General features: G+C 37.7%; 1 protein-coding gene across 4 annotated transcripts in view; it reads left to right on the top strand.

The window, feature by feature from the left end:
- NLK (nemo like kinase) overlaps positions 1-18,404 on the top strand; it is a 151,988-nt gene extending 133,584 nt beyond the window's left edge. The window contains exons 8-12 of one of the 4 annotated variants that reach the window (XR_009698410.1): positions 2,075-2,161; positions 12,962-13,160; positions 14,087-14,180; positions 16,581-16,707; positions 17,849-18,404. Coding sequence is in view for 3 of the 4 variants with exons in the window: in XM_061176007.1 (XP_061031990.1) it covers positions 2,075-2,161; positions 12,962-13,160; positions 14,087-14,180; positions 15,593-15,656 (444 nt within the window). In the remaining variant the exon portion in view is untranslated. Of the gene's footprint in view, positions 1-2,074; positions 2,162-12,961; positions 13,161-14,086; positions 14,181-15,565; positions 15,827-16,580 lie in introns of those variants that run through there. The other 3 variants (XM_061176008.1, XM_061176007.1, XM_061176009.1) reach the window with 3 other exon arrangements.
- The last annotated feature ends 1,248 nt before the right edge of the window (positions 18,405-19,652 follow it).

The raw sequence follows: 19,652 nt of genomic DNA, 5'->3' as shown, positions 1-19,652 counted from the left end.
CATACCCAGTTGTCCTTGAGTCGTAAATTTTGCCTTCTAATTTGTCTTATATCCTCTATTCAGTGGCCTCTGGAACTGTTTGTTTATGTTTTCCTTGCCCACAGAGAGGTGTTATTCATCTTTGTTGTCCCAGCACCTAGCTCAGGGCCTGGCATTTGGTGGATGTTAGATGATCAGCAGTGATGGTGGTAGGTCAGCAGGTCTGTACTTGCGCAGTCTAATGGATGAGAAAGCCAAGGTTCAAGTGACTTATCTGAGTCTAGTGATGGCAGAGTTAGAATTTGAAGCCGCGTCTTCTAGTACTCATTCCAGTGTTCCCTTCCCTATAACCTGCCTGCACCACAAAAATGGGATGAGGGGTAGATCCACTTTGAGAGTGGAAAGAAAAGAATTGCTTATGGAGAGACATTTTGGTCAGTAAAAACTGACTGGAATTTGGCTGCCATCCTGCACAAGCCAGTGAAAAAAAGCACAGTTATTCACCGTCAAACCAAGAATCGGAATCTTTTAAGAATATCAAATTACTTCATTTTACACAATAAAAAAGTTCTTATGGAAAATATATGTAAATTGTAAGTTAAAACCTCTCCCCACGCTCTCCACAATCCCCCCTCCTTTATCTTGACTAATACAAATAATTTCAGAGCTGCCATAGATTTACATATTTTTAGCAGGAAAACATGTAAATGCATCAAGGAGTAGTAAATTGGTCTACAAATATATATATATACATATATATATACATATATATATGTATATATATATATATATATATGTATATATATATATATATGTATATATATATATATGTATATATATATATGGGTTTTGGGGGTTTTTTTTTTTTTGGTCGCACCCCACAGCATGGGGGATCTTAATTCCCCAACCAGGGATCGAACCTGTGCCCCCTGCAGTGGAAGTGCAGAACCCTAACCACTGGACTGCCAGGGAATTCCCCTCTACAAATATTTAAGTGCCAACTATATATGGGTTCTGTGCACATAATGCTTTTTACCTATAGTAATCCTATCAAGTGTCATACAATTTTAGAACTAAAGTAAACTTCAGTGATCATTTAGTCCAACCTCCTCATTTTATACTTAAGGATACTGGGATTCAGGATGTTGATTTATCTAATTAGTTAGTAAACTAGAACCCCCATCTCATCTCCTGTTACTCTTGATCCTGAAGAAAACATCTGTACAGTGAATAATTACCTCCTGATGATTATGAGGTGTCTTGTTGTTCTTGTAGAATTTTCCTCTACGGCTTAACTGAGGGAAGGAGGCAGATATGTAAAGTACTTGATGTTAGTGGTTATCATAGTAGGATTCTAGGCCCGTGATTGAGATACAAGGAGACCTTTTAGTGTTACTTGCGTGAGAGACAGAGCAGTGATGCCATTCACCTGCTCCATCCCGACTCTCCAAGCAGCGAAATAAAAGCTTTATAAGCTCTGTGGCTTCTCAGGTCATTAGAGTCAGCTCCCTGCCTCAGTGCAAGAGGGTTAGATATAGGTGTGTGGATATGCCTGCCACTTACAAAAGACAGTTATTGAGTGAGTAATCGGTGCTAAAGTGGTGTCATCCTTTCTTAGAAGATTCTGTAAATTCCCGAGTGTCCTAAAGCTCCTTTAGTGTTTTAGCAAGGTAATGTTGCTGTAAGACATAGTTCACATGCCTACTTTGCGCAGTTTACTTGCATGTAGCCAAGGTTTTAAATCTTCTTTTCTCCCATCCTTGGGCGTGTTTGGTCTTCCCTTCTTGCCAAAGCGTGTATGATATAAGGCTAACAGGAGCTCCATATTTTCAGGATTAGCTTTCATTTTTCATAGGCTCTTTTGTGCTCTGACCTACAATGGGTAATCATGCAATATAAAATATGCCACTGAAAGTCAGTGACTGTTGTTGCTTTTGAAGACTGGTTAATGAGGGGAATACTCATTTCCTTTGAGTTGAAACTTATGTGCATACACCTTTTGAGCTGGATACTTACCTTGTCATAAATTGGCTGTATTCCATATCTACTTGCACAAAGACTCACTTGCATATTTGAATTCTTTATTTTTTCACAGCCATCTCTTCCTGTACTTTATACCCTGTCTAGCCAGGCTACACATGAAGCTGTTCATCTCCTTTGCAGGATGTTGGTCTTTGATCCAGTAAGTAGTGTTTGTTTTTATTTTTTTTTAATGAATTAAAAATATGTGTTCTGAGAAAAACATCCTGGCTTTGAATAGATGGGCAACGTAAATAATGACTTTTTTTTTTTTTAATGAATAATGACTTTTTAAAAGATAAACTTCAGCCCCCAGTTCCATGTGTATCATGCTCACCCATCACACAGAAGTTTGAGTATTACCACATAAGAGGCTAGGTGAAGAGAGATAAGGAACGGTACCATCCTTATTTATCTCAATATTTGCAAAAGGAGTTTGACACCAATTTGAATTAGGAAAAAAAAATTTTTTTAACATTATTTGAAAAAAATCTGCCCATTGTATTGCGTAAGGAAATATTTACTCTGGGTTGTTGAAATGGTGGCTTTTCCAAATGCCATTTCTAGACTTGACTCTTCTGGGGCAAAGTTCAGCTCTTCATTTATTCATTTGTCCAAAGAATATTCATTATTCACATCCGTGCCAATAACTGTTGTCAAAGAAGACTAAAAAACGGAAGCATTTAGAAAAGAAAATTTTACTTGCCGAGAGTACATGGAAGTCACCAAATACAAAATACAACAGGTATTTAAAGGGGAAAAATACCCAGAAAATTACGAGTTATTAAGTTTACATTGGTTTGTTCATGATGAGAAAACAGCAACTTTCTCACATGATTATTAAATCCACAGAGGTGAGAACTATCTTCAGATGTCAGCATAACAAAGATTAGGGATAAAAATGTTTTGTTAGGAAGTCCAGGTTTGTGGGAAACAGTCAGGGTTCTATTATTTGGGGGACCAGAACCAATCAGAGTGATCAAGTTATTTTTATTACATCTCAGGGTGCAAAGTGGATTTTTTGTTTGGTTGGTGTTTTTGTTTTCCTTTTGTTTGTTTACTTTGGCATGTGAGGTACGTAGTGATACGGGAAGCAAGACAAAGTGGCAGTTCTTGTTCCCACAGTCCCTCCTTGTGGTGAAGTTCCTGCCATTAAGGACAGTTTCAGCCACATAATTTGCTGAATGAGCTAGTGGTTTAGTGTCATTAGTTTGATATTTTATTTCGCAAGTTTATCTGCGTAGCTAACAGGAGATGTTGATTAATACATAAAGACCTTTTGTATGGTTAACAAAACTAGAGGCACATGAACTTCAGGTTTCAGAGGTAATTTCTGTCTGCCCATTGAGGATTTTCTAAAGGCCCTGAGGTTAAATTTACTTTTCTGTGTCAGAAATATGTTATTTTCTTTATTAGTTCTACTTAGATTAAGAACGAGGAACTGTGTAATTCACCTGTACCAGGTTTTACCCGCAGTACTTACAGCTGTTGGGTATCCTCTTTCTCTGAGATCCCATGTTTATTTATGATCCTGACCTGCCAGGAGCTCATGGCTGGAACTCTAAGGCTGGAATTTCCTGAACTGTACAGCGGATACCACGCATATTTCCTGGGAGGCCTTTTAGACATCAGTTCTACATGTGAAATGTAGTCCTTATTCCTTAACAGTGGGATTGTCACACCTAATTAAATGAAACCTTTGGTGTGGTCATAGTTACAAATTAGATTTGTCTATAAGAAGGAGATATGATTTATCTATAAGAAGGAGATATGATTTATCTGGAATTTTTATCTGACATGCTTACTGAATTTAGTTTATGATTGATATTAAGGATTCTTTTTCTAGTTCTGAGGGTTCAGTTAGAAATAGATACCATTTTTTTTTTAAACATCTTTATTGAAGTATAATTGCTTTACAATGGTGTGCTACTTTCTGCTTTATAACAAAGTGAATCAGTTATACATATACATATATCCCCATATCTCTTCCCTCTTGCATCTCCCTCCCTCCCACCCTCCCTATCCCACCCCTCTAGATGGTCACAAAGCACCGAGCTGATCTCCCTGTGCTATGCGGCTGCTTCCCACTAGCTATCTATTTTACATTTGGTAGTGTATATATGTCCATGACACTCTCTCACCCTGTCACATCTCACCCTTCCCCCTCCCCATATCCTCAAGTCCATTCTCTAGTAGGTCTGTGTCTTTATTCCCGTCTTGCCACTAGGTTCTTCATGACCTTTTTTTTTTTTTTCCTTAGATTCCATATATATGTGTTAGCATACTATATTTCTTTTTCTCTTTCTGACTTACTTCACTCTGTATGACAGACTCTAACTCCATCCACCTCATTACAAATACCTCCATTTCATTTCTTTTTATGGCTGAGTAATATTCCATTGTATATATGTGCCACATCTTCTTTATCCATTCATCCGATGATGGACACCTAGGTTGCTTCCATGTCCTGGCTATTGTAAACAGAGCTGCAATGAATATTTTGGTACATGACTCTTTCTGAATTATGGTTTTCTCAGGGTATATGCCCAGTAGTGGGATTGCTGGGTCATATGGTAGTTCTATTTTTAGTTTTTTAAGGAACCTCCATACTGTTCTCCATAGTGGCTGTATCAATTTACATTCCCACCAACAGTGCAAGAGTGTTCCCTTTTCTCCACACCCTCTCCAGCATTTATTGTTTCTAGATTTTTTGATGATGGCCATTCTGACCGGTGTGAGATGATACCTCATTGTAGTTTTGATTTGCATTTCTCTAATGATTAATGATGTTGAGCATTCTTTCATGTGTCTGTTGGCAATCTGTATATGTTCTTTGGAGAAATGTCTATTTAGGTCTTCTGCCCATTTTTGGATTGGGTTGTTTGTTTTTTTGTTATTGAGCTGCATGAGCTGCTTGTAAATCTTGGAGATTAATCCTTTGTCAGTTGCTTCATTTGCAAATATTTTCTCCCATTCTGAGGGTTGTCTTTTCATCTTGTTTATGGTTTCCTTTGCTGTGCAAAAGCTTTTAAGTTTCATTAGGTCCCATTTGTTTATTTGTGTGTTTATTTCCATTTCTCTAGGAGCTGGGTCAAAAAGGATCTTGCTGTGATTTATGTCATAGAGTGTTCTGCCTATGTTTTCCTCTAAGAGTTTGATAGTGTCTGGCCTTACACTTAGGTCTTTAATCCATTTTGAGTTTATTTTTGTGTATGGTGTCAGGGAGTGTTCTAATTTCATACTTTTACATGTACCTGTCCAATTTTCCCAGCACCACTTATTGAAGAGGCTGTCTTTTCTCCACTGTATATGCTTGCCTCCTTTATCAAAGATAAGGTGACCATATGTGCGTGGGCTTATCTCTGGGCTTTCTATCCTGTTCCATTGATCTATATTTCTGTTTTGGTGCCAGTACCAAACTGTCTTGATTACTGTAGCTTTGTAGTATAGTCTGAAGTCAGGGAGCCTGATTCCTCCAGCTCCATTTTTCGTTCTCAAGATTGCTTTGGCTATTCGGGGTCTTTTGTGTTTCCATACAAATTGTGAAATTTTTTGTTCTAGTTCTGTGAAAAATGCCAGTGGTAGTTTGATAGGGATTGCATTGAATCTGTAGATTGCTTTGGGTAGCAGAGTCATTTTCACAATGTTGATTCTTCCAATCCAAGAACATGGTATATCTCTCCATCTATTTGTATCATCTTTAATTTCTTTCATCAGTGTCCTATAATTTTCTGCATACAGGTCTTTTGTCTCCTTAGGTAGGTTTATTCCTAGATATTTTATTCTTTTTGTTGCAATGGTAAACGGGAGTGTTTTCTTAATTTCACTTTCAGATTTTTCATCATTAGTATATAGGAATGCAAGAGATTTCTGTGCATGAATTTTGTATCCTGCTACTTTACCAAATTCATTGATTAGCCCTAGTAGTTTTCTAGTAGCATCTTTTGGATTCTCTATGTATAGTATCATGTCATCTGCAAATAGTGACAGCTTTACTTCTTCTTTTCCAATTTGGATTCCTTTTATTTCTTTTTCTTCTCTGATTGCTGTGGCTAACACTTCCAAAACTATGTTGAATAATAGTGGTGAGAGTGGGCAACCTTGTCTTGTTCCTGATCTTAGTGGAAATGGTTTCAGTTTTTCACCATTGAGGACAATGTTGGCTGTGGGTTTGTCATATATGGCCTTTATTATGTTGAGGAAAGTTCCCTCTATGCCTACTTTCTGCAGGGCTTTTATCATAAATGGGTGTTGAATTTTGTCGAAAGCTTTCTCTGCATCTATTGAGATGATCATATGGTTTTTCTCCTTCAATTTGTTAATATGGTGTATCACGTTGATTGAGTTGCGTATATTGAAGAATCCTTGCATTCCTGGAATAAACCCCACTTGATCATGGTGTATAATCTTTTTAATGTGCTGTTGGATTCTGTTTGCTAGTATTTTGTTGAGGATTTTTGCATCTATGTTCATCAGTGATATTGGCCTGTAGTTTTCTTTCTTTGTGACATCTTTGTCTGGTTTTGGTGTCAGGGTGATGGTGGCCTCATAGAATGAGTTGGGGAGTGTTCCTCCCTCTGCAATATTTTGGAAGAGTTTGAGAAGGATAGGTGTTAGCTCTTCTCTAAATGTTTGATAGAATTCGCCTGTGAAGCCATCTGGTCCTGGGCTTTTGTGTGTTGGCAGATTTTTAATCACAGTTTCAATTTCAGTGCTTGTGATTGGTCTGTTCATATTTTCTACTTCTTCCTGGTTCAGTCTCGGCAGGTTGTGCATTTCTAAGAATCTGTCCATTTCTTCCAGGTTGTCCATTTTATTGGCATAGAGTTGCTTGTAGTAATCTCTCATGATCGTTTGTATTTCTGCAGTGTCAGTGGTTACTTCTCCTTTTTCATTTCTAATTCTATTGATTTGAGTCTTCTCCCTTTTTCTCTTGATGAGTCTGGCTAATGGTTTATCAATTTTGTTTATCTTCTCAAAGAACCAGCTTTTAGTTTCATTGATTTTTGCTACTGTTTCCTTCATTTCTTTTTCATTTATTTCTGATCTGATCTTTATGATTTCTTTCCTTCTGCTAGCTTTGGGGTTTTTTTGCTCTTCTTTCTCTAATTGCTTTAGGTGCAAGGTTAGGTTGTTTATTCGAGATGTTTCCTGTTTCTTGATGTAGGCTTGTATTGCTATAAACTTCCCTCTTAGAACTGCTTTTGCTGCATCCCATAGGTTTTGGGTCGTCATGTCTCCATTGTCATTTGTTTCTAGGTATTTTTTGATTTCCCCTTTGATTTCTTCAGTGATCACTTCGTTATTAAGTAGTGTATTGTGTAGCCTCCATGTGTTTGTAATTTTTACAGATCTTTTCCTGTAATTGATATCTAGTCTCATAGCATTGTGGTCGGAAAAGATACTTGATACGATTTCAATTTTTTTAAAATTTACCAAGGCTTGATTTGTGACCCAAGATATGATCTATCCTGGAGAATGTTCCATGAGCACTTGAGAAAAATGTGTATTCTGTTGTTTTTGGGTGGAATGTCCTATAAATATCAATTAAGTCCATCTTGTTTAATGTATCATTTAAAGCTTGTGTTTCCTTATTTATTTTCATTTTGGATGATCTGTCCATTGGTGAAAGTGGGGTGTTAAAGTCCCCTACTATGATTGTGTTACTGTCGATTTCCCCTTTTATGGCTGTTAGTATTTGCCTTATGTATTGAGGTGCTCCTATGTTGGGTACATAAATATTTACAATTCTTATACCTTCCTCTTGGATCGATCCCTTGATCATTATATAGTGTCCTTCTTTGTCTCTTGTAATAGTCTTTATTTTAAAGTTTATTTTTTCTGATATGAGAATTGCTACTCCAGCTTTCTTTTGATTTCCATTTGCATGGAATATCTTTTTCCATCCCCTCACTTTCAGTCTGTATGTGTCTCTAGGTCTGAAGTGGGTCTCTTGTAGACAGCATATATATGGGTCTTGTTTTTGTATCCATTCAGCCAGTCTGTGTCTTTTGGTGGGAGCATTTAATCCATTTACATTTAAGGTAATTATCGATATGTATGTTCCTATTCCCATTTTCTTAAATGTTTTGGGTTTGTTATTAGGTGTTTTCCTTCTCTTGTGTTTCTTGCCTAGAGCAGTTCCTTTAGCATTTGTTGTAAAGCTGGTTTGGTGGTGCTGAACTCTCTCAGCTTTTGCTTGTCTGTAAAGGTTTTAATTTCTCCATCAAATCTGAATGAGATCCTTGCTGGGTAGAGTAATCTTGGTTGTAGGTTTTTCTCCTTCATCACTTTAAGTATATCCTGCCACTCCCTTCTGGCTTGCAGAGTTTCTGCTGAAAGGTCAGCTGTTAACCTTATGGGGATGCCCTTGTGTGTTATTTGTTGTTTTTCCCTTGCTGCTTTTAATATGTTTTCTTTATATTTAATTTTTGATAGTTTGATTAATATGTGTCTTGGTGTGTTTCTCCTTGGATTTATCCTGTATGGGACTCTCTGTGCTTCCAGGACTTGATTAACTATTTCCTTTCCCATATTAGGGAAGTTTTCAACTATAATCTCTTCAAATATTTTCTCAGTCCCTTTCTTTTTCTCTTCTTCTTCTGGGACCCCTATAATTCGAATGTTGGTGCGTTTAATGTTGTCCCAGAGGTCTCTGAGACTGTCCTCAGTTCTTTTCATTCTTTTTTCTTTATTCTGCTCTGCAGTAGTTATTTCCACCATTTTATCTTCCAGGTCACTTATCCGTTCTTCTGCCTCAGTTATTCTGCTATTGATCCCATCTAGAGTATTTTTAATTTCATTTATTGTGCTTTTCATCGTTGCTTGGTTCCTCTTTAGTTCTTCTACGTCCTTGTTAAATGTTTCTTGCATTTTGTCTATTCTATTTCCAAGATTTTGGATCATCCTTACTATCATTATTCTGAATTCTTTTTCAGGTAGACTACCTATTTCCTCTTCATTTGTTAGGTCTGGTGTGTTTTGACCCTGCTCCTTCATCTGCTGTGTGTTTTTCTGTCTTCTCATTTTGCTTATCTTACTGTGTTTGGGGTCTCCTTTTCACAGGCTGCAGGTTCGTAGTTCCTGTTGTTGTTTTTGGTATCTGTCCCCAGTGGCTAAGGTTGGTTCAGTGGGTTGTGTAGGTTTCCTGGTGGAGGGAACTAGTGCCTGTGTTCTGGTGGATGAGGCTGGATCTTGTCTTTCTGGTGGGCATGTCCACATCTGGTGGTGTGTTTTGGGGTGTCTGTGGCCTTATTATGATTTTAGGCAGCCTCTCTGTTAATGGATGGGGCTGTGTTCCTGTCTTGCTAGTTGTTTGGCATAGGGTGTCCAGCAATGTAGCTTGCTGGTCGTTGAGTGAAGCTGGGTCTTGATGTTGAGATGGAGATCTCTGAGAGATTTCTGCCGTTTGGTATTACGTGGAGTTGGGAGGTCTCTTGTGGACCAGTGTCCTGAAGTTGGCTCTCCCACCTCAGAGGCACAGCCCTGACGCCTGGCTGGAGCACCAAGAGCCTTTCATCCACACGGCTTTTGGGAGGTCTGACGTCTTCTGCCAGCGTTCAGTGGGTGTTCTGTAGGAGCAGTTCCACGTGTAGATGTATTTCTACTGTATCTGTGGGAAGGAAGGTGATCTCCGCGTCTTACTCTTCCGCCATCTTGCCCGTCCCTCTAGATACCATTTTTAAAGAATGTTTCATTCTGGTTTTAACCTGTTAAATTTGAGGGTTAGTGATACATTAAGAAGAAAGAAATGAGGGTTTTATTACCTCAAAATAGTGATGACATTAAACAAATCTCCAGAGACCTTAATTTATCTAAAGGCAGTAAACAGTTACAAGCAATATTTTTAAAGCACAACAATAATTATTAGGAATTTAGACAATTATTTACTTTTTTCTCTTGACAAACAAAAAAACACTGTTATCTTACATACACATCTTCCTATCATCACCCATTCTTTTACGTTCTTCAAAACAATACATATGTACTTTAACCCAAAGGTATTTGCACATCTTTTTTAACTGTTTATTGATGGCTACTCAATACAGTATTAATGAAGAGCCTAGGTATATTAAAATTATGTTGTCCATATATCGAAAGACCATTTATTAACTCAAATTAATGTTAGTAAGGTCTTAATGTTAACTAAGAATTAGGAGATTGAAATTTTAGTTGACTCATTAAGTCTTTATGATTCGTAGCATACAAAAAACTAATTTCTTTTTAGAAACACATTACCTATTATGATTCATCTCATTTAGTTTAACACATAATTTGCAATTCCATAATCTTAGAGAAAGTAATATTAGTTTATCTGACCAGCAAAACCAGTAGGAAAAAAAATCAAATTCAAAATGATTAGGCTTTCTTTGAGAAAACAAACCTAAAACTTATATAAATGAGAATATTGTATTAGCATTATTTGTACAGGTGTTTTTTAATTTTTATAACTATTAACTCAGACTGATTTGCCCAAAGAGTCATCTTGTATACAATTATCTTATACAATTATATACCGGATATTAAAACTTCTAAGTTGTTTAAGAGAAATATTTTGCCTACTTTGTAATCTAGTAATCAAGTAATAGTATTATTTTAACTCCCAATTAAAGCTTTTTTTAATCTTTTGAGTTATAACTTGAGCAAGCAAAAATTTCTAAAGAGCCGAAATATTTTATTCATAAGGAAGAATAATGTTTTTAAACCTTTCCATTTCTTTTTATATGTCTTTAATGTGTTAATACTGTTTCTAAAAGCCAGTTGCAATAGGAGTTTGCTCCATTTGATTTTAAGAGATCTCATAATATGATGTATTAACTCCCCTCAGAAGTATACGAAGCACATCCATTTATATTTGTAAAATGGAAAATTTTTTCACTTATTCAAAACTAGAAGAGCCAATTTTGATAAAGTAACAAAATCTAGGATATAAACAAGTGAAGTGTCCGTATCTATTACAAATGTTGATTACTTAAATGAGATGTAATTAAGACATAGAGGACATAATTATGCACCATCAATTCCTTCAAAAGAACATCACTATTAAATCTGAGAAATTTTGTGATTTTCTTTTTTTCCTCAATTTAACAGGACAGTTTTTCTTTTCAGTGTTCATACCCCTTAAAAAACGACAGTCTCCTTTCTTTAGCCTTGTTTCAGAAGTCCCAGAGAGACCTTAATTTGTTTAAAGAAATGAAAGTTGATCATTGCATGCTAGGGATTTGATTTACTTTTTGTTCAAAGGCTTCTCTTAGGTAAGACACTTTAGAGGACCCCATATTGGTGCACAAGGAACATACAAACACAGAGCGTGCCATCCATAGTTAGGAAAACACCAAAATCTCTTCAGCTCTGCATCTGAAATTTCAGGAAATATCAGAATTCCCAGACAAACAAAAAAGACTAACAGTGAAACCAGATTCCATCTGCTGGTGGCAGCTGACAGGGACCCAATTTCTGACATCTGCCACCTGACAGAAGTGACTTAATGGTCATATGATAAAATTAAAACCCAGATTCAATCACTGCTGCCACGAGTTTGGACACGATCAGCCATGCTCAGTCAGAAACAGAAATAGACTTGGCCAATAACCAGATTTAGTGGGCAAAAGCCAAAGAGCTCAATCCCACACGTGAGACTGGCCAGAGATGCTGAGGACTGAGAGGGGCCCAGACCCAGGCAAGGTGTACTGTCCTGTTTCTTTTGGTTCTGACAGTAGACCTTGATCCCAGTGGAACCTCTGGGAATAGTTGGACTCATTTAGGAAGAAAAGGAAAAGTTTAGTTGCTAAGCGTGCTAGTGAGTCAGACTTCAGAAGGGCTGCATCACCAAATACAAAACATGACAAGTAGCAAAAGGAACAAAACCAGGATTGTGAAGCTTACATTCATCTCTTCATGGTGGATAAACAGCAGCTTTCTCTTGTTATTATCATATCCCAAAAGGTCATGACATGCCTTTTAACATTAGCATAGCAAAAAATCAGAGATAAAGTGTTTTTAGGGAATCCAGGCTTATGGGAAATATTTAACATTTTATTATTTGGGGGACCAGAACCAGTTGCGGTGATCCAGTTATTTTTGGTTTGAGTGCAGATGGTTTTCTTTTTTTTAGTTGTGTTATGTGAAGTGCTGGATCATATTATAAGCAGGGCAAAGTGTCAGTTTGTGTTCTACTCTCTACTAGTGAGTCATCCTTAAATCCTTTAAAATCCACCTTCTCTCAGTAGTACTTACATACCCACTGAGCTAAAAGGAGGGACAGCTTTTTTCTTTTTTTCATGGAGAAATGAGTTTAAAAGTTTATGGTTTATGTAACCTGAAACTAGTATATTAAGTGTTCTAATCTGAAGAGCCAGAAAACCCCAGGCTGCTGATACTCACACTGGGCTGGATATCAAAACATGGCATACAGGCCATTCATTAGCTGCTGCCTAACTCCAGCAGCTTTCAGATAAGCTTTTGCCCAAGTTGATTTGGTATCCAAGAGGATAAAAGTTTCAAGGAGCTTTGTAAAATTGCCACCATGATCACACCTCTTCTAAATGCTGAGACATATTTAGAAAATATAACTGTTATTTTAAATGTAAATATATCCCTTCCAAAGCATTACATATTTGAATGTCATGTTATTTGTCATTTTTGACCCTGCATATATCTATTTCAAGGTAGGAACTTTTCAGGATCTTAGCAGGGTCATTTCTAAGTGCTTTCTGGTGGCGTATGGTGGTTTATCACAGTAGTTTGTTGTCTTACGTCATATACTCCCTCTACTGCTACGTTACCCACCTCCAAACTCAATTACTCTCTTACCCTCACTGTCCACAATTATCCCTTTACACAGGATGTTCCATAAATTAAGTATAAGCTGTGTAAAGCAGTCACTGTGGCTCGTGAAAGATCCTGTGTGGACAGTCGTGTTTATCTGCAGTGTTGATGTGCTGGTCTCTAAATTTGATTTCAGTCCAAAAGAATATCCGCTAAGGATGCCTTAGCCCACCCCTACCTAGATGAAGGGCGACTACGATATCACACGTGTATGTGTAAATGTTGCTTTTCCACCTCTACTGGAAGAGTTTATACCAGTGACTTTGAGCCCATCACCAATCCCAAGTTTGATGACACTTTTGAGAAGAACCTCAGTTCTGTCCGACAGGTTAAAGGTGAGTATGCTTTTTTGGCCCTCCGCCAGGTGGGGTGACGACTGGTAACATTTTCTGTTATGTGGCTGTGGAAAGCTGAGCTCTGGATGGAGATCAAAGCTCCTTTATATGTTTGTTTTACAAACTTGCATACAGCTGTTTGTCTGGAGCACATATGCCAAGAAAGCTGTGTGTGTTATAAAAACACTGATTTTATATCCAGGGGAGGGTCCAGCAGAGGAATGAACATTTTGTTCTTGTTTTCAAAGCTGACTTACTTAGTGTGACTCAGTATATTTAATATGTAGTCACTCAGTGTGATTTCATGGAATGATACATATTGGACTTTTTTATATAATATGCAAAGTTTTTAAAAGGATAAACATCCACTGAGGGAATCATTCCTTGGATGATGACGAGAAGGGGATTTCTGATTGTCTGCTCGTAAAATTTCCAGACACGATCTCCTACTGGGGGGGCAGGTAAAGACATCCAGAATTCTGAGTGGTTTTAAGTGTCTGCTCTAGGACATTTTAGAAGAGAGTAGTCCCCAAAATGACCAGCCTGAAACCATGTACCTAAATACCAACTGAGGTTTTTTAAGTGATTTTCAAAAAGGCAATAATTACCAGCAATTTAGAAGAGTTCATTTATAATGCCAACCCAGTGGAGTCACTCTCAAATTTATAGACCATTTTACACCTCCCACTCGTGGGGTTTCCAACCCCTGTAATGGCACTTTGGGGGGTTTTGCCTACGTTTAGCAGCACCTGTCATTTTGGTTTCAGGAAAGTTCCACTGGATTCTGCCTGATTGATAGATGACGTGTGTGTTTAACTAAACCACTAGGAAATGCCATTCAGATGCTAACTAGAGTTAACCTGAGAATCCACTGCTCCCAGGCCTGCAAATTGGCGTGGGTTGTATGATATTTGTTTTCTCCACAGAAATTATTCATCAGTTCATTTTGGAACAGCAGAAAGGAAACAGAGTGCCTCTCTGCATCAACCCTCAGTCTGCTGCTTTTAAGAGCTTTATTAGGTAACTATATGGATGTAATTCTGACTTGTTAGAATTAAAAGGATGCCATTGTGAGTTTGTTATTCAGCATATTTCTGGTTTTATTTAGATTAGATAACATAGATAAAAGGTCCAACAGAAAGTTTCTGTTGTGAGTTCTGGCTTTAGTCAAAAGCATGTTAAAAATGTAAACATTTGTTCTTACACTAGCTCCAGTTCGCTGTGGCTGCCTTGGCAGTTCCCCAGATGCCCATTACGCTGCCTGGTCAAGTACATGGGGATCTTCCTCTGCCAGCAGCGCGGCAGCCACTGTCCTGGAGTTGCACATGGTCGTCTCAGTTCCCACTGCCATCCCCACCACCTTAATAATAACCGCAAGCGAGAAAATTCTATTTTATAGGTGGACTGCTGGTGTATCCTGTTTAAAGAGAAACCAATAGTCTTATTGGTTATAGAGCTATAAACCTCCTTCAGAACCTAGAAAGCGTCATTCTCTTGATCTCTCTTTGTCCTTACCTTCTCCATCTCTTTTTCCCTAACTCCTTGTATCAATCAACGTCCAGTCAGGAGAAAGAAACCACACCCGGTAATATGAACAGGGAAAATTTAATAACAAGCATTAACTAGGAAAAGATGGTTAACTACTAAAAGGCATGCAAGAGGATTCTGAAGAGTCCGAAGTAGCAAATGCAGAAAGCAAGTACTCCCTCTGGACTGAGGGAGAGTGAACAAGGGAGAAATTGAGAACTTAGAGGAAGCCCCTCTACCCAAGGCTAATAAGATTTGGACCTCTTTGGAGAGGAGCCACAGGAACACAGCATGATGGTGAAGAGACTTTACCATCAAAAGGGGTGAACAGAGCTGATCCATCAAAGAGCCTGCTAGGTGGAGAGAAACTTGCCAGAAAGTTTGGGTAGACCAAAGCTGGGCCTTCCACGGCAAAAAAAAAAAAAAAAAAAAAAGACGCACACCGGAACCAGGAAGGGAAGCAGCTTCCTAATGCTGTGGCCTTGCAATGCCCTTTCAGCGCCCTCTGTTGACAAAGGTTATCATTGGGCCCGTGGCGAAGGAAAAAGGTGAACAGGGTCTGGCTCAGGTATCACAGAGCAGCACGAAGGGAGGCTTTGATCTGAGAGGCCACACTCTTCCTGCCTTCCTCCCTTTCCTTTTTCCCTCTCCTCCTTGCTTCTCTTTCCCTTCCCTTCACTTTCCTTTTAATTGGCCTTGATATAGTGTTGAAGCTGATTGAATTTATTGAACCAAGGTCAAGAATTTTTGTTTATAATTTTTAAAATCAGGTGACTTTCATTCCTTCCATGTATTTTTCTGTAGAAAGAAGGAATTAAGTTGCCTTTTTACTTCCCTGTGGTTTAAAATTACTTTGTTGGGCTTCCCTGGTGGCGCAGTGGTTGAGAATCTGCCTGCCAATGCAGGGGAGACGGGTTCGAGCCCTGGTCTGGGAAGATCCCACGTGCCGCGGAGCAACTGGGCCCGTGAGCCACAACTACTGAGCCTGTGCGTCTGGAGCCTGTGCTCCGCAACAAGAGAGGCCGCGATAGTGAGAGGCCCGCGCATCGCGATGAAGAGTGGCCCCCGCTTGCCGCAACTAGAGAAAGCCCTCGCACAGAAACGAAGACCCAACACAGCCAAAAATAAATAAATAAATAAATAAAAATTTAAATTACTTTGTTTTAATATTTTTCCCTAAGAGTCAATTAGGTGTTTTAATACCTTTCAGGTGCAAGTCATTCATTATCCTGGGCCCCCAGGAAGCAAAGTGACACACAACCCCCTCAAGTCTATAATCTTGGCAACATTAGACAGACATGTGAAATAACTGATAAAACAGATCTGTGGATAACAAGTGCTAAATGATTATCAATTAAAACTTGATAAAAGAATGCTTATGAGGCTCATTCAAAATAGGTCCCCACTTAAAATCACCTTATTTTGAGAAGCTACTTTTAAATGGATAATTCTGTATCCTTTAAGGTTATTTTCCCGACTGATTTATAGGCATTATTGTTTATAATAGCTACCATTTATATTATGAAGTAGGCACTGTGAAAAACGTACATTATCTCATTTATTCATCACAATATCCTATGAGGTGGATAGCATCCCTTTCCAGGAGAGGAAAGATGAAGGAATTTGCTCGCTGTCATACAACTAGTAAATGATGTGTTGCTTTCAAGCCCACTCATTAGCTACTGTACCATATCGCCTCACTACAGATACAGATCCTTACATGAACAATTTGGAACAAATGCACCTTTCAAGAAGTGAAAAGAAACAAATAAAAATCCAGGAATGGACTTTACAATTTTTTTTTAAAGGAAGGGGGAAAACAGGCAGCAGTGGATTGCCCTGGTGCCTTTTGTGGTGCTACAACCGGTTCACCGTGTCTCTGTTCTCTTCCAGTTCCACTGTTGCTCAGCCGTCTGAGATGCCCCCATCTCCTCTGGTGTGGGAGTGACGGTGGAAGATAATGTACTACTGAAGATGTAATGTAGCTTTCCACTGGAGTCTGGGATTTGCAATTCTGGAGGTTAATCATGCTTGTACTGTAATTTTACTAATGAAGTTTTAAATTAACAACCACTACTTGTATGATATGAATAATATTTAGAAATGTTACTAGACTTTTAATCTTGTAAAGTGGTTGTGCTTTTAGAAGAAAAATATTTTACCCAGAGTTGCACATGTTTTATGAATTTAGTGCAGCTGTTATGGCTCACCTCAGAACAAAAGAGAATTGAACCAAATTTGGGAGTTTGGGGTTTTGTGTTTTTTGTTTTGTTTTTTCTTTTTTAAAATGAAGTGAGATTGTTCACACACACACACACACACACACACACACACACACACACACACACACACAAGGACAGTCATACATTTTGATATTTGAGCCATTCCTGAAAATTTGGGGTTCTCTAAAACGAAAGAATCTGGAAACCTTGCCTGCGACCAATCATGGAGCCACGTGAGCTGATCGTGGCTGCACCTCGGGAGGGGGGAGGGGGGAGGGGCATGCCACCTAATGATCAAGCCCTATAATTAGCTTCTCATTAGAGCCGTGACGGTGATGTGTGCTGTCTAAAATCCAATGTTGTTGGTAGAGAGAATGAGTTTGTGACTAGGAGAGACTAAACTTTTGTTTTCCTTACCCAGTATAAATATATATATATATATTTAATCTATTTTTATTAGAAGTTTTTCTGCTCTTTCTTACATAAAAGAACCCCCAAGCATGCATCTCTCATGTGTGTAAATAATTCATTTCTGGGCTAATTTCAAAAGAATCCCAACATTGCTGTATAGAGAGAGAACTAGCTTGCACATTTTAGGTCTGTGAAATTTTGTGAGACTTTTCCTGCACTGGACAGTAAAAAAAATAAATAAAAGACAAAAACAAATTTTAAAAAAAAATTTAAGCCACAAAAAAAAAGGCACATAGGGAATTATGTCAAATGTGTTTGTGTCCTTAGGCAAAGCTGTGGGAGTCTTGAAATGTCACAGTAGTAAATAACTTATTACTTTTTGACAAATTCTTTTTTCTGTTGGAACACTGAATTCTTCTGTGCATATGTATATATGAATACAAATTGAAGGCCTCTACCTCCTGGAGTTATACAACTTGGCTTGTTTACCTCCACATGCTGATGATGACTATTTTTTTTTTTTTTAAGTTCAATGTGGAGACTTGAAACTTGAATGTCCCTTCCAACTTTTATATTAAAAATAAAAAGACAAGAAAATTGAAGATCGTTTTTCACCTGTACAAGGAATACTAATGGATCGTCTTAAAATTGGTCTAGGAAAAACCTTGGTGTGTGTTATGGACAATTAACTGTTAAAGTTATTGTAAGTTATCTGTATTTAGCAGAGTATTTTCATCTTGAGTGATCTGAGCTGAATTTGAAGACTATTAATAAGTTATGTTTGGAAGTTTTAACTTCAATGAAGTAATTATTTGCTGTGAAAGAAACAAACATTGAATTACTAAACAAAGATGGTGCAATATCTTTGTTTTTTTTTATGAGGCTCCTGAGAATCAACCCAACTGAAGCATTTCAATTCACTTGAATGAGAAACGTGTTTAGTATCAAAAGAGCCCAAGAAGACACTGGTGTGAAAGGTACAATCTCAGAGGTTGGTCAGTTACCGTGGCACACTTACTGGTCACTTTGTACAATGTAGATTTGAAGTACAGTGGTGAAAACATTAAATGTGACATTTGAAAAAGAGGTGTCATCTGTTTTATTTCAATTCCTTTCCTTTATTTTCTCTTCAGTACAGCCTGTATCCTGAATTTGCAAAGTTTTGAGACATTACCTATTTATATTTCCATTTCAATCTTTGAGGAAATTAGTTGTGGGTTTTTTTTAATCTTCTCAGACTTTAGATTGCCAAAAACGTATTGGAAACTTAGTTAACTGATGTCAAAGATATTGTGATTTAAATAGATATATGCAATTCGAAAGTCTTTCCAGACCTTAGAGTCTAAGCCAGTGGTTTTCAAACTTTTTTTTAAGCAAAGAATCCTATTTTCATGTGAAATCAATATAATGGAGTCCATTATATTAAAAGTGGGCTGCTCTGGATGCAGCAGACTGCTAAGGGGGCTTGACCCCTCCCTCCTCTTCTTTTCTGCCGCCTGCCCCTGGCATCCCAGAGGTACCTCCAGCTAAAGAAGCCCCAGCTGGGTGGTGTGACTAAGACCTGATACCAAACTGCCTAACTTCAGAATACTTTCCCTGAGACTAGATAAAGGAACATTACTCTTGGGGTTGTAGGTGGTATGTGTACTTCTCCCTATCTTTTCCTGATTTAGCAAAATGAATGCTTTTTTTTCCTGACATGGGAGGAGTTGACTGTTATATAAATCAATACAAATACAAGTATTAGTTTATTTTATCCAACAAACTTTTGAAAACCTACTAAGTGCAATAATTACTTATAAGGAAGCCTTGTTAATATCAATAATGCTTAAATAAGAAAACTAGTTTTCATCACGAGAGCATTAAGAAATAACTGCACATATAACACTTTGAAACTAAACTTCACAGATAAGTATTAGAGAAAACTTGTTGACCTGTTCCCACTAGAACCTGCTCACCTAACCAGGGGATTTATGCCTTATTTCTTAATTTAAAATTATTGATAATTGCAAAAATGTGGAGTTTTCTACAGCCAGTAATCAGTATGAACAAGTAAGTCAGGGCTGTAAGCAGCTGCAATTTGTTTGCAATTTAAGTGTAAGAATCCAGAAGATGGAGATAATCTCTTGAGGTGGCTTATAAGATTTGGAGTTTTTATTTCATTTTTCCTCTATGGTTAAGTCATTTTAAATATTACTTTTATATTAAAATTAAAATACATTAAAGAAGAGAATGCATCACTTGCATGGATTTTTAAATTAAGACAGCTTTGGGGGGTGCTGTTTTCTACTGTGTTCTAGTAACGTCTAGACAGCACGGTAGTAAATGGACA

Source organism: Eubalaena glacialis, chromosome 19 (assembly GCF_028564815.1).
Source record: "Eubalaena glacialis isolate mEubGla1 chromosome 19, mEubGla1.1.hap2.+ XY, whole genome shotgun sequence".
Lineage (NCBI taxonomy): Eukaryota > Metazoa > Chordata > Mammalia > Artiodactyla > Balaenidae > Eubalaena > Eubalaena glacialis.
The sequence above is the reverse complement of the archived record's forward strand: the minus strand, read 5'-3'. Positions and strand labels throughout refer to the sequence as shown.